This window comes from Wasmannia auropunctata, unplaced genomic scaffold, assembly GCF_000956235.1.
Source record: "Wasmannia auropunctata unplaced genomic scaffold, wasmannia.A_1.0 LD336076.1, whole genome shotgun sequence".
NCBI lineage: Eukaryota > Metazoa > Arthropoda > Insecta > Hymenoptera > Formicidae > Wasmannia > Wasmannia auropunctata.
This window is the reverse complement of record NW_012026814.1, coordinates 2,737,697-2,752,246: the sequence shown is the minus strand read 5'-3', so window position 1 is coordinate 2,752,246 and position 14,550 is coordinate 2,737,697. Positions and strand designations below refer to the sequence as shown.

The window sequence follows — 14,550 nt, the reverse complement described above, 5'->3', positions numbered from 1 at the left end:
ATACTTTGTCTATATATTTGTACCAGTTTATTTTTATGACTTATTTAAATATAAAACCACACTAATAGGTTCAGGGCACACTAATAGGGACAGTTACCCTATATATTTAAAAAAATAATGAAAATCACATAAAATTCGTCGAAATACTACAGTATCCTAGGATTAACATGATTTTCAGGGTAAATTTTAAAATAAAATTCTCTCCGTGTATGAAATCTCAGTTATCTATATAATTTATACGTTCTTTGATATATTCCACTTGCCTAAGATCCTTCCCGTTCAAGCCTTGAAGAAGTCTCTCTCTGATTCGCTTCCTATCTTCCTCTATTATTTTCTTCTTGTCGAATTGTAGTAAATTTAATATATCGAAAGTGTCCATCAGCAATCCTTCCTTTACGTCCTTATCTATCTGTGCATCTGTATGAAAGCTTGGCGAGTGATTTACCTGATAGATTTACTAAATGTAGAGAATATTTAATAACATTCCTTTTAGGTATCCCAATCTCTCTGGAAAGTTTACCTCGAGAAGGTAAGGCTTGAGCTTCCAGTCGAGTAAAATGTCAAATCCCAACAGCTCGAAGCACGCGCAAGTTTTGTTGTGCGTCGAGAAGCACGCGTGATAACTGTGTTTCAACACGGGATACGCGGCGATTATAGTTTTAATTATAATTTCGTCGATCTTGCCCCACAATTCGATTACATTGACAGCTTTCAAATTTAACCATTTGTTCAACGTTGATATTTTTCTGTAAAGCATAATTTGCTATACGATTGGCGTACTCCATCGCCAATTCTATATAGACATATATGCGAACCTTTTGCTACCAATCTCATCGTCGATGATATAGAGTCGGCTGTGCTTGTTAACGGAATAATTTGTTAAATGCATGAACATATTAGAAATATTGTATCCGGTCGGTTCCTTGTACTTGCTGGTCGCAAATCTAAAAATGCAAAGTTTTGCACTTTCTAGTAAGTCGGAATATATGTACATACATATAAATTTGAAAGTGTAAAAATAGATTTAATATTTTCATAATTAAAAAAAATATATATTTAATAGAACTGCATCTCGTATTTGTTTCTCATAATTTACTTTTTTAAGTATGGTTTTTAAGTTCGTGCCTTACCTCGCGAGTCCTTCGTTGTACACATAGATCCTAAGAGGATCGCACGATGTGATTAACGTGTAAATACGTAGATCAAATTTGTATCCGTCTATTAAGAAGGGCTAAGGATATAAGAAAAAGGATATACTTGCATTGCAACTGTGAAGTTTTCGATTACGATTGCACGGATATTCACAGGAAAAAAATCTGAACGAATTTCAAAGAATCTTAGAATATAATGGAAAATATATATACATATATATGTGTGTGTGTGTGTATATATATATATATATATATATATATAAGAGAGTGAAACGTGTATAAAGGAAAATTTTTCTTATCTAGAAAGCTGGTCTCTGCAAACTTGCAGCGACATTTTTTTGCGGAAAAAAATTGATATTCCGTACCCTTGCGATGTACACTTGACAGATCAAACGTTCGCTCGGTTTGATGTCCTTTAAATGCTTTGTTAGATAAATACCGCGTCCTTGGCAGCCCGTATCCGGTTTGATGATGAAGATTCTCGACCTCCGCGTCTTGGTGTAAGCCGTCGCGTCGCCGTGGCTGAAAATCGAAATCCAGAGTTTTCAATCTACTTACGCATTCGCTCATCGACTTCGGGAAGTATTGATTATTCTTTATCGCCGTAATGGTGAACCTTTGGAATTTACGACTGGAAACCCGAGAGCGATCGTTCGGCGAAGCAAAACAGAATAACTCACGCGTATGGGAACACCTCGCGCTTGTAAAATAGATAAGAGGCCTTTCAATCCATAGATCGCATTCTTTATTTTGACATACGAAACTGTTTCGTAGAATAGCCACATAATTTTTTTTATCTTGTTTTGCCTATGATTATTATTATTAAAATAATGCGATCGTATCTAGATATCAAGTTTCAATTTAGACTCAAAGCGAAAGATATAAAACAGACCGTACAATTATTGAACGAACAATATTTTATTCGCGAGAAATGAATATTTTATGATAAATAATGTTTTGTACGTTTAACGTGGTAAATAATACTGAGATGAAATTATACGGTTTCTATTTTACGGTTATTTAATCTTGATTTTTAATCTCTTTAAATGTAAAACAGAACATTAATTTTTGTCGATTGAGTCAAGTGAATATTATTAACGAAATAGTTTTAACAATAAAGTTTTATTATTTAATAAACGGTTCTAATTATTATAAAATTATTATTAATTATAATTATTATAAAATATGTTATCTTACTCCGCGGGGAAGCACCAAGTTTTCGGGAAAAAATTGTAGTCCCTCGGGAACAGCTTCTGCATGCGGTTGAGATTACGAGCGAGTAGATCCTTCCTACATATCTCCGTCATCCCGGGGAAGTGGTTGATCCTCTGGAACCTTCTCATATCCTTGACACGCTCCACGCTGACGCTCAGGTCGGTCCAATAGAGATCCCAGCTGCTGTCCTCCGTAACTTCCCGCATCCCGAAACGCGCGGCCACGCGCCTAACCACGTCGTACTTGCAGTTCGCCGTGCAGATTGTTAAAAATCTGTTTTCGTTAAATCGAAAAGTCAATTTCAGCTTCCAAACTGGGATATGTAGTTCTTGGCGCAGTACCTCCGCTTTCTCTTCTTCTTGGTCTTCGACGTTTCTTCCGCATCCTCCTTGCGCCGCTCTGAATCGCTTCCCTCGCGTAACGCGTCTGTTCGGGAGGAGTTTTATTCAACGGATCGTAAAATATTACTCGGTCGTAAAAAAAACTTGGAAGATTTAAAGCGTACTCGGAGAATAATATTTTTATAGAGTTAATATTAAGTTAAAGAAATGAGTCTCGCAGTAATCAGGTCGCTGAAATAGCGAAAATTTTTGCAGTCTTTCCGTCGTGCTTATATATCCGTCGTTATATCTTTCTCTCGCGTGGATTTGTTATTAAAATTTGTGATATTGAATTTTTGTTGCCTTCTCAATTTATTGGATTTATTATGACTGTACAAATACCTGTGTTATTGCCATTGTCTGTGGTAATCTTCCAATGATATCGTTCGAAATCATGCTTGGCATGATTCGATTCATGATTGGTACCTATTCTGTCGTTTGCAAGCGATAAGTCCGAGGGATCGTTACAGTCGTCGTATTCCCGTTTTTGCAATGGGGACTTGCAGGATCGTTTCTCGACGCTGACGCTTTCGCCGTTTGTCACGCTCTCGTTTCTGGAATTATCGTTTTTAGTATCGCGCAATATCACCAGCGGATGCTTATCGCGGCGTTCGACTGTGATCATGACCGCTGCTGCTTTCCATTATTCGATTATTTTCAAACGCGCTGTCAATCAATTCCGCGTCAAACTCAATCCGAACTTAATCCCTCTCGCATTTGCCGCGTAGACGCGATAAATCGTATTAGTCGATACGTCCATTGCCGATCTTCTGTCGATTGATCACACAAACCAGATTGACAAATTCTTTTTTATAAAAGTTTTTAAAAACTAGTCACCGTCTGCCGTTTTTAGATTTATTTAATTTCTTATAATTAATCTAAGTTTCGTTCTTTTTCGTAGAAGTCTCAGCAGTGAATTTGTATTTAAATATTGAATTTTATTAAGACATTTATATCACACAATCGTCAGAGATTATTATTATAATATAAAATTGTTGCTAAATATTAAAAATATAGCGGTATGATTCTCTGCATAAAATATAGAAAATATATTTCTAAAAATGAAAAAAATCTTTTAAGTAAAAATAGATTGAAATTTATCAAATTTATATAGAAACTATTTTATTGAACTACATTAATGAAATACCTGTCGATTTTCCTGTTTAATTTTAGCGACGATAAAACGTTAAACGCTGTCGCGAATGGAAAGCCGTGCGGCCGATATAGATCGTACTGCGACTGGAGAGAGAGACACGCGTCACCGACGTCTAGCTTTACGCGACTACTGCGGCATGGTCGACATGTAAGGTATCTCAGTAGTTAGTTTGGTGCTTTAATTACAGCTCAACGACCATATTTAGAAATTGTACAGTTACAGAAGTGATCACGACACACAAAACTTTTAAATAGGTTGGTGCGCCCCGCGCGCAGTTTGAACCCTCGCGCGCTTACGTTCGCTTTCTTGACGTTTAATTATGTTTCTCGACTTTATGCCGTTGTTATGCGAAACAGGCAGGTCTAAAAGTAAGAATTACGAAGATATTGATCAAGTGTCAAATCGGTACGAGCGGTGCGAATCGAAAGAAAGAACCGAAGTCCTTGACGGTAACGCTCGTCCCTTGCGACAGGGAAACAATTTAGATTTAATTTTAGTCTGAAATCTCGTATAGGAACCAAGTGAAAAAATGAGAATAATAATTTTAACGACGACAATCCTTCGTGTAAAGGGAAAAAGGTCGAGCAAGGTTAAACGCCCCGCGACCCCGTTGCGGGTAAAAATGTGTACGAAGGATAAAAAGTTTATTCTGCCCCTGAAGTTACAGTTTGGAGTTTAATTCGGGCACTTTCAAGTTTCTTATCATCTCCACGACGTCCATTGCGCACCCCCAGCACAGCGTCACGCCACTTCCGCCGTGGCCGTAATTGTGTATCACCTGAAATATAATATAAAACACGAAACAAGCGTTATACAGGAAGCGACCGTAAAGTTTAGCGGCGCTCGAATGATGGTGTGTTAAAGTTCAGCTCGCGCCATACTGCTCTCGCCGTATACTACGTATATAGTTAACTGTGTAATAACTTATGACAATTTACCTTGAACTCTTTTCCCATGGGCGAGCTGAGGCTCTCGCGCTCCAGACGGACTCGCGGTCTTCCCGGTCGAAGGCCCACCCACGCGCGTATTATTTCACTCCCCTGCGAACAGGAATTGCAGGCGCGAATTATTTTGGGAAATTACCGACCTTTTTATTAAATTTACGCCGAGTATATAAAGATATGCTTAAGTATATAATAAATCTTAGACACCTTCAGAGACGGCATCAAACGGCAGCATCCGTCGTAAATGTGTTTCGAATCTTCCTCTCGCACGAAGCGATCAAAGTCGCCTTCTTGATGCGTGCCGCCTATTACGATGCTGTTGACGCTGTGGACAAATATTACAGAACGAACATATCACTGCCAATTATAAATATGCATTATTAATGTTGTATACTTAGGGATGATGTAATTGCAGGCGTCATCGTCCACCAAAATACAGTGCATTGCCCAAGGTGCTTTTACCTTAAATAAACATCTCTGAGTCAGTCCTTTCTCTCTACTTCAAATCCAGTAAGAAAATACTTCTAAAAAGATATATCGGATCGATAAACGCATTGATAAAAGAAGAATAGACTTCCATTTTCAATGGGAAAGATTGACATTTAAACGACAATTTCAAAATATTTTTACGTTCGCGCACGTTGAATATATAAACGAATCACTACTACTATTGTAACTTAAACGATAACTTGTATCTGCTTGAAAAGAGGCAGATATGCAATGTAAATTGGAGAGTCAATTACCCTGTACACCTGACCTCTGATAGATGTCATCGTTTTATCCGCGACGAGTTCCCGTGCACCGAGCCCGCTGCAGTTTATTATTAAATCATACCCTTCTTCAGCTAACTGGTGCAACATTTTAATATTCCTCCTTTCCATTTTTCCGCCCAAAGCAACAAACTTTTCCATGAGCCACGGCAACAGCAGAACCGGTTCGGCGGTATAAGTTATAAACTGCCAACCTTGTCTGAAATCGTTAACTTTGAATCTCTCGGTAAATGATGAAATAAATGAGACTGTAATAAAGAGGTAATTAAAATAAGATTAAAATCGGACGATTCGTTCAGTGTCTAATGATAACGATTATCATTTAATTTTTAACTATTTAATAATTTAATTTTAAATATATATGCGAAAAAAAAACGTACTTGTAATTAGATTTGTGCTCTTCCTTCAAGCGTTGTAATCTTTCGTTACTTATTTTTTGGAGGCCATAGACCAGTTTTCCCCATGCTGGCTCAGTGACCTCAGTGTCCTCCTCGCATTCGCTAGTGACACGAGTTACAGGCACCAGGGAAACACCCGTTTCCGACGATAATCCGGCTTTCCATAATTGCTCGAACCACCGATGTGTGCTGCCAGCCCATCGGCTATAACATAATACAATACAATTAATTATTGTAACATTTGCAACTAATTACATATTGTAATTAATTATTGTATTTATTAAAAATACTGAATGGTTCGGAGGCTATTTGCCTATCCGTTTGTATTTGCGATACGTGAAAGTGTAGAAGCACAGTCAACATGAAGAGAAATCAATATCTGTATTTTCCTTCGGAGGATCTTTCGGACTTCATAAGGTGCGATTTCACTTTTATTTTCCGTATAGATGTAATCGAGTGTACTTACATTATGTCCTCCGCAGGTGTGTCGGTGAGGAGATAAGGACCCCATAGACCGGCACTTCCATCGCCGGTGGTATCAGGTGAGAATGCGTCGGCGAAGATCTTCACATCGTAACTCGGAAAAGCGCTTTTCACCGCAAACGCGCTCGTTACTCCTATTACACCAGCGCCTACGACGGCTACGCGCATCTTCTCTCAACAGTTATTGCTTTTCCACTGAGATTACGGATGTTAGATATAGATTGCGATACGTTGCACAATATCTGTATTTATTTGTGATAACGAAGATTATAACTACTTACGCAAGTGGCTGTGTTTACGCATTGGTATCTACATATATCAAAGCTTACTATAAGTTAGCTTAAGCTTCGCAAATTTCCAACAAACAGAAAATAGTAAATTCCATTATTTTATCAATTTAATAATAATTAGTTTAATATTAATAAATAAACACTGAAGAAGTAATTTTTGTAAGATAATTTTGTAATATTTATATTTTGGAAAGTTAGTTGATCAATTGTTCCATATTTTATATTTTTATTCTTTATTATTATTTAATAATTGATATCTTCCTTGCATAATTACTAAATGTACGCTTGATTTTTCTTGTATTTATCCAGATTTTTTTAGCATGACCGAAAAAAGGCATCGAAAATTGAACTTAGCAAAAACTTAAAGCAATTTCAACTCTTACCTTCCTATCGCGTGATCACACGAGAAACGCGACTCGTTCGTGACATGAAGGAAACCGTCACCGCGAGAGCAAAATTAATTGCGGATTCGCTCTCGGTAAATTCCTTGCGCAAATTACCGTCGCGCTACTATCGATATACGTTGACAGCGCAAAAATATATGCAAAGAGGTCGCAGAGATGGATAACCTCGGTGAATCGGAAGAAGATTTCTTTAACATTGCGAATATACGTCATTGAGACGATTCTTCAATGCGAACGAACGTATCTCCGTTTATTGGCATTTGGCGAATGACGAGATGCTCCTCGTAATCACAGTGATTATAGAACGCCACTTTTGCTCGTCACAAGAAAGAGAGAGAAAGAGAAGTTTGCAAATACATACAATACAATCCCTGAGTATTTTTTTCCGGTCTCGTAAATGGTGCAGAAAACGATGATGCATTTCCGATGGTCGCTTCGAACGTATTAATATTTAATTACACATATTAATATCTAAATATTTTGTAATTTTTTATTTGTCGCCGTACAATTTGTAGGCGAAACTCTCCTAAACTTTCACCCTGAGAATTAGCATGCAAATTCACGACACCGCATATTCCTAGCATAATGCCTCTCGTAACGTCACGGCTGAGTTATGCTGGGATATGGGAGCCGCAAAAATCAAACTCGAAGACTCCTCCCGGCTCGATGATCAGCAGATGATCCCGTCGCACCGTACTGTTGATAAACGGAGCATAATACTTTTAATGGCATTTTAACAAAGTTTTTACACTCTGTTTACCGACAGCACAGCGCGCACATTTCGCAAAAGGAATCCCGTGTCACCGCAAGACGACGAATACTATTGAATTATATTTCATTCAAAACGTAAATATTTAATTTAATCGCGAAGGTCTCTTCACAGGAAATATTTGTTTCACAAATCGCCAGTTTAATTAACGTGATTATAATATATGCTTATAATATTTAAGCAAATGTGATGCAACATATATAGGATTGTTATTAAATATATATACATATATATTTAATAGCCATTACTTTTAACTTCAAAATATATGTTATTTAAGAGGAATTAATATTTTTAATTTTTGATTTAATAATTCTAAATATTTTTTTATTTGACATATATTTGATGTTTTATTTTATATTTATTATTTCTTTTATAAAATATTTTAATATCACATTTGCTTCAATGTCACAGTTATCTTGTATGTGTACGCTATGTAAGCGTATGTAAAATAAAGAAGAAATTATTCTTTCTCCGGTACTTTTTGACACATTACATCACTTTCGTTGATTTCGCATGATTCTCTAACATTTTGTTCGTGGTTTTCGCGTGATTCCGTAATCACGCGAAAACCATGTTCTGATTGCTCAGTCGCACGGAAAATTTTCACTCGATTTTTGTATTTACACCCTCCTTTTTTTTTAACACAAAGAAGCTTGAAGATCCGACATTTCACGACTCAGTCTCGACACTGACTCGAAGGCGGCAAAGTATCGCCGTATCTCACACACAAGACGGCCGCCCGAAGTGCCTGATGACACTCGACGATATGGAGTATTTATTTACACCGTATGCAAGTACCCTAGACATAATATAGCCCGGAAATGCGATAAAGGGTGTAGGTGACAGCGAGATGCCAGGACTCGACGCGTCAGCCGTTCTTTTCGATGTATTAATACTCGAGGAATTTTTTAATTATTTTGCGTTAACCATTCTACATTATTTTATTTCCGTTCGATTGACTGATGTTTCTTTAATTTTCAAGCATTAATTTTTGCAAGCTTGAGAAATATAAAATTAATGAAAAGTCATATATATCGCACTTCATGTTATAAATTCGCCATGAATTTTTTAAATGCATGTATCGCTCGCTTGACATTGCTTCGTAATTAGATTTCAACTTCTTCCGAAAAGTCAATAAAATTATTTCAATAGAAAAGAAATAGGAAGATAGAAGATGTAATGAATATTATAAAATATACTTCTGAAGTACAAGAATCAAGAATGTTGAGAGAAAACTAATGAATTCAATTTAGAATGTATATTTATTTTTCTATATTCGCATTATATGGATAAATACAAAATAATCGGTCGTTACCTGTGCGAGGATCACCTGATATTCACTCTAGCTATGCGATAATGATGGTTCGCTCGGCGCTATTACTGAGGCGAGATTCGCGAAAATATCCGGTCATTATCGCGATACACCTGATCGCACTCGTGGCGATCAGCCGGGGTGGCCGAGGAATACGTTTGCAGCTGCAATTGCACGAGAGAGAATTGGTCTCGGATAACGGACACCATACGAACGGGTCAAAGTGTTATACGAAACCGCCTACACATGACTTTTGCATGGTTTTGCAATGCCAGCTACCTTGGAGGGATCTTTTACGTAACGTAATTAATTAATGTAACAATAGTTATCGCCTATATTTAATATTGTTATTATATTGAAATGAAGAAAAGAAAGATAGTATATTTATTAGCTTATAAAAATCAATTAAGGATCCTGTAACTTTTTTGTTTTAGTTTAATAAATTCCTTCTTTGCTGATATCTCATTAATATGTCAAATCTAACTAATACTAATTTAACTAATAAATCTAATTAATAATATATATCTGTATCTATATATTGAATTAGCGACGTGTTTGGAAGGTCTTAAAGAAGTCATAGGATACACGCTTAAATATTGCCATCTGTTTCATAAGACAGCTATACTTATAAGTTTAAAAAAGAATGTATTTCTAATATTTCTATTTTAAATTTCAATCTCGAAGAAATAAATGACAATTACTCTTCTCTACAATTAATAACAATATCAGTACATGTGATAATATATGAAATATGCAGTTGTCTGTGACCGGAAACTCACATCAATCCACTTAATGTTCGAAGAGTTTTTAATTGGTTCTTTGCAGTGAAGGATTAAAAAATCTTTTTAGTTGTAATCGAACTAATGAATATGTTTTACTTATCATAATTATATAGAATCGATTTTATTTTAAAAATCTAAAACTTTAATTGATATATAAATAGTGTGAATTTAAATTTTTAGAGCCTGCAGGATAAAAAAGAGAAGAAAATAAATGTACTGAATAGCATGAAAGAAACGGCTATATTATTTTATTTATTATATTTGTATAAAATATAAACTGTATCTCCACATTTTGTGTTGCAAATTTAAATTATAATAATTAAAAATATAATAGTTAACAATATAAAAGTTAAAACAATATAAATAGTTAAAAATATAAAAGCGATAGGAAAAATAATCTTCGTAAGTAACTATACGAAAAATAATAAGTGATAATACCTGTTCTGATATGTGAAATAAAATTTTAATGTAAATAATTTTTGAAATAAATATTTTTTTATTAATTCTATATTCGTTTTATATTAATTTCTGCAGAATAAGCAGGAAAAAGAACATATCTTATATATAATGAAAAAATATTTTTATATACAAAATTTTTAATATATTCTTAGAATCTTTAATTTATGCTATATATTCTTTGACTTATTAGCGCTCTATATTGCGTGATTGGCAATTAAATCTCACCTTAATGTTCATTAAATTGTATGTATGTACATTGCGAATGTTAATATTTGAGAGACGTTTGAAATGTGATGCAGAGAGCGTTCCTACTATTCACGTGACTTTCGCGTGCTTGTGCACCTGCGTGCACCCATAATTCCGTATTTCCGTCGACAGGCGCCGACACTGTCACATGGTGTCATAACCTTCAGCGCGTGGCGCGTTTAGTAAACAATCTCTCCCGCGTGCGAGTATATTTGTTATTTCGTTCGCGATGTACGAGGCGCACAGCATCAATGCGGAGCACAAGGATCTCATACACGATATCGCCTACGATTACTATGGGGAACGAATGGCGACGTGTTCCAGTGATCAATTTGTGAAGGTACAGTAAAACGAAGGAACTACAACATATGCGATTCAAGTTTCGTATACCAGTTTGCTTATTCACACACGGAATTCGCTAAATATACAGATATTAGATATGTAATTCAGAATTAATTTTCTACAAGAGAGAGTTAATATTGCATATTTATGAAATATAGATAAATATAGGTAATGAAATATTGTAGGTTTGGGATGAAGACGAGCATGGAAACTGGCATCTAACTGCTTCTTGGAAGGCCCACAGTGGATCGGTATGGAAGGTCACGTGGGCACACCCAGAATTTGGTCAGGTTCTCGCTACATGTTCATTCGATCGCACCGCTGCTGTTTGGGAGGAAATTGGTACAATGGATATTTTATATTTTTCTATGTTTCTAAGCCTTGCGTCTACGATACTAGAAATTGATCCGAGTTCTTTGGCCGAGAACTGTATAACCAATCAATTTGTAGCATTTATGGAACAGAAGCAATTTTATTTACTATACAGTTCTTGGCTCGAGAGCTCGGATCAATTTCTAGTATTGTAGACACAAGGCTCAATAAGAGATGTTTTTTTGACAGAAGTGTTCCATTCAACCATGTTGCGATTGACCGTAGCCACTCACAGTGGTTGATCCCGAGAGATTTTCCACTGTTCGAGCGCTGTGAGTGACTGATGGTCAATTGCAACGTGGTCAAACAGGTGTCATTCTTCTTAACGATAATATATGTACTACTGTCCTTTTCTTTTTTATAACAGTTGGTGAAGGTTCTGGGCCAGAAGCACGTGGCAGCAAGCATTGGATTAAAAGAACCAACTTAGTTGACTCACGTACCTCTGTCACAGATGTAAAGTTTGCACCAAAGACTTTGGGTCTTCTACTGGCCACTTGTAGCGCAGATGGATTCATTCGGATATACGAAGCACCAGATATCATGAATCTAAGTCAGTGGACGTTACAGCACGACATCAACTGTAAACTTTCGTGTAGTTGTCTCTCGTGGAATCCATCTCTCTCGAGGTAAATGTAACTCTTATCTCTTATTTTATCTTTTTTAATTGTAACCAATATAAAAAAATGTAATAATTTATTACATAGATGCCTAACGTAAAAAAAATAAATAAGACGAAATAAAATTATTTTAATGAGCTTGTGTACTAACATTTAATAAAAATATATTTTAGATTACATCCGCCTATGATAGCAGTCGGTAGCGACGATCCAAATCCTACGCTTGGGGCAAAAATCTTTATTTACGAATATTCTGAGAATAGCAGACGTTGGATGAAGGCCGAGACGCTGTCGAGCATCACGGATGCCGTTTACGACATTGCGTTTGCTCCGAATCTAGGCAGAAATTTCCACACATTGGCCATAGCTACGAAGGACGTACGGATAGTCACTTTAAAACCGACGGAGTGAGTACAACTGTTCAAAACAAAGCATGCCTTTCCCTGCACGGAAAAGCGTTAGGCAAGGATAAACGTATACTATTTTTCTTTCAGTGAGAGCACCCAGACCGGTGTGTCGCATTTCGAAACGAACGTAGTTGCGCAGTTCGACGATCATTACTGCACCGTCTGGCGTGTCAGCTGGAACTGCATGGGCACGATCTTAGCGAGTTCCGGCGACGATGGCTGTGTTCGATTGTGGAAGGACAATTTCATTAACCACTGGAAATGCATCTCTGTCCTCAAGGGGGACGGGGTTCCGGCTCAGGGTGCAGAAACCCCTGTCGTGGCGACTCCGCCGAGCTCGTCCACGCCAGCTCAACAGATGCCGTCTACCACCAGGTACTACAAACTGGGTACCATCAGTCATCCAAATCAAGTACCTTGGCATTAGAGGACCTAATCAATTTCTAGAATTAGACAATCGCGAATTATTTTTTTGATCATTAGTTTCTACCAGATAGAAAATACGAATTGTATGTACGATCGTTATCATTGAAAATTGTGATTCACCTGTGTTCTCCATCCATCCTTTTGTTTTATTTTGTGTTTATTATTTACATATTACTATAATCGCGCCTTTAACGTTGGGTTTGTTATCTAAAACAGTTACATCTAAAATATTTACAATGTGATAAATATTACACCGCTATTTGTATCATTTTGCACTTTTTATTGTAAGTTTACGTTTTATTAGAATTACCCTTTTTTATTTAGACAAACTCATCTCGATTATCTCGTATTTTTTATTAAAATTTAAAATTTTGCAAATGGTCACACAAAGCAATTTATACATCATATAACATACACAAATGATTTTCGAGGATATGGGTGGAGGATATGAATAAGATGTGTAGTATGTATTATTACAGCAGGCCCCGGAGTAATCCTTAATATATACTCAGATTCTGAGAAATTATTTTTTCGTAAATTTACTACATAAAATAAACGACGTTCAAAAAAAGGTTTGTAACACATTTTTTTATTAATAAAAATGTTGTTTCTCATCACGAGCACCTTTTCATTTTCTCCTCCCTTGTTCTGCCGAAGTTCTGTGAAAAAAATTCTTCAGTAGTTATTTCTTTCCTAAGGAATACGCGCGATGAAAATGTTCTCATTTTATTACCTCGTAACCTTTTGTAAATGTTTTGTATACAGTTTTATTTCAATTCGTTTAACTGGACAACTCTTGGTTTGTATTACGCAGTTGCGCGTAATCTTTTCTCACTCGTGTACTCTTAAATAATCTTTGTTACTATTTCAGGACTGTAAGCATAGCCACGGTCACGTCGGAGAAGCCGACCGCAACCGTTGTGTGCAGTAACAAGTGGCAAGCGCCCGTTATAAAAGGACGCTTTAGTAAATCCGTGTGGCTGGGTAATCCTAGCGAGCCGACGCCGCCGTTGCTGCCGATTGTAGCAAAGAAATAATTGGAATCCTCTCGTGATCTAGCAATTTGTGATTTAGTATTATTTAGAATAAGGCGCGATAACGCGAATGTCGATATTGATTTTAATTTCATTTCGATTCTGATAAGCAGATATACTTTCGTGCGGAAATAAAACGCAAAAATTTTTTTTTTATTGCATGTCACAATGTCTCACAAATTAGTTTTTCATAGCGATTTTTTGATATCATCAATATCGACTGTTTACATGGATCTCTGATTTGCGAAAGCAATCTATCATTACGTGTAAAAGTTTCTGATAAATATATTTTTAGAGATCTGATTAAAAAAGAATTATTTTATTTAATACATCGATCCGTTTATCATCCGAAAGTTTATCACTGATTTTACCTTCTTTGCTCCTTTACCTTTCAATTCGTCTTATTTATTGCGAAGAGCAGCTCAATCCTCGGCGCAGATTTATCTATTAAAGCATTCACGACGTCAAATGTATATGCGCCACTTTTATTCACTGTGTATATAAAACTTGCAGCAAACGAAGGTAGCGTCAAAGTGAGCTTTCAGGTTGAAAAGGAATTCTTTGGATGCATTCAGATCGCTGTTTTCATC

The 14,550-nt window shown here is 36.3% G+C and overlaps 3 protein-coding genes and 1 long non-coding RNA gene across 5 annotated transcripts in view; 1 reads left to right on the top strand and 3 right to left on the bottom strand.

The window, feature by feature from the left end:
- Window positions 1–3,793, bottom strand: part of LOC105449287 (tubulin polyglutamylase TTLL13-like) — a 7,733-nt gene extending 3,940 nt beyond the window's left edge. For both annotated transcript variants that reach the window (XM_011688414.1, XM_011688416.1), the window contains exons 1-8: window positions 3,089–3,793; window positions 2,708–2,792; window positions 2,349–2,639; window positions 1,517–1,673; window positions 1,131–1,231; window positions 816–944; window positions 521–746; window positions 264–445 (exon numbers count right to left, since the gene is read on the bottom strand). In XM_011688414.1, the coding sequence (XP_011686716.1) occupies window positions 264–445; window positions 521–746; window positions 816–944; window positions 1,131–1,231; window positions 1,517–1,673; window positions 2,349–2,639; window positions 2,708–2,792; window positions 3,089–3,371 (1,454 nt within the window). In that variant the 5' untranslated portion in view covers window positions 3,372–3,793. The remainder of the gene's footprint in view (window positions 1–263; window positions 446–520; window positions 747–815; window positions 945–1,130; window positions 1,232–1,516; window positions 1,674–2,348; window positions 2,640–2,707; window positions 2,793–3,088) is intronic.
- Window positions 3,794–4,444: 651 nt separating this feature from the next.
- LOC105449283 (D-aspartate oxidase) lies at window positions 4,445–7,268 on the bottom strand. The gene is made up of 8 exons (XM_011688405.1): window positions 7,171–7,268; window positions 6,481–6,739; window positions 5,997–6,218; window positions 5,590–5,815; window positions 5,241–5,308; window positions 5,054–5,171; window positions 4,841–4,942; window positions 4,445–4,680 (listed from the first exon to the last, which is right to left on the bottom strand). The coding sequence occupies exons 2-8, from the start codon at window positions 6,663–6,665 to the stop codon at window positions 4,564–4,566; spliced, it is 1,038 nt and encodes a 345-aa protein (XP_011686707.1). The 5' UTR covers window positions 6,666–6,739; window positions 7,171–7,268; the 3' UTR covers window positions 4,445–4,563.
- Window positions 7,269–10,885: 3,617 nt separating this feature from the next.
- Window positions 10,886–14,271, top strand: LOC105449282 (nucleoporin SEH1). Its single transcript, XM_011688404.1, has 6 exons — window positions 10,886–11,099; window positions 11,287–11,443; window positions 11,841–12,102; window positions 12,267–12,500; window positions 12,588–12,875; window positions 13,798–14,271. The coding sequence occupies exons 1-6, from the start codon at window positions 10,989–10,991 to the stop codon at window positions 13,961–13,963; spliced, it is 1,218 nt and encodes a 405-aa protein (XP_011686706.1). The 5' UTR covers window positions 10,886–10,988; the 3' UTR covers window positions 13,964–14,271.
- LOC105449281 lies at window positions 13,052–13,791 on the bottom strand. Its single transcript, XR_974327.1, has 2 exons — window positions 13,660–13,791; window positions 13,052–13,585 (listed from the first exon to the last, which is right to left on the bottom strand). It is a non-coding gene; the product is annotated as an uncharacterized LOC105449281 (long non-coding RNA).
- Window positions 14,272–14,550: the final 279 nt, after the last annotated feature.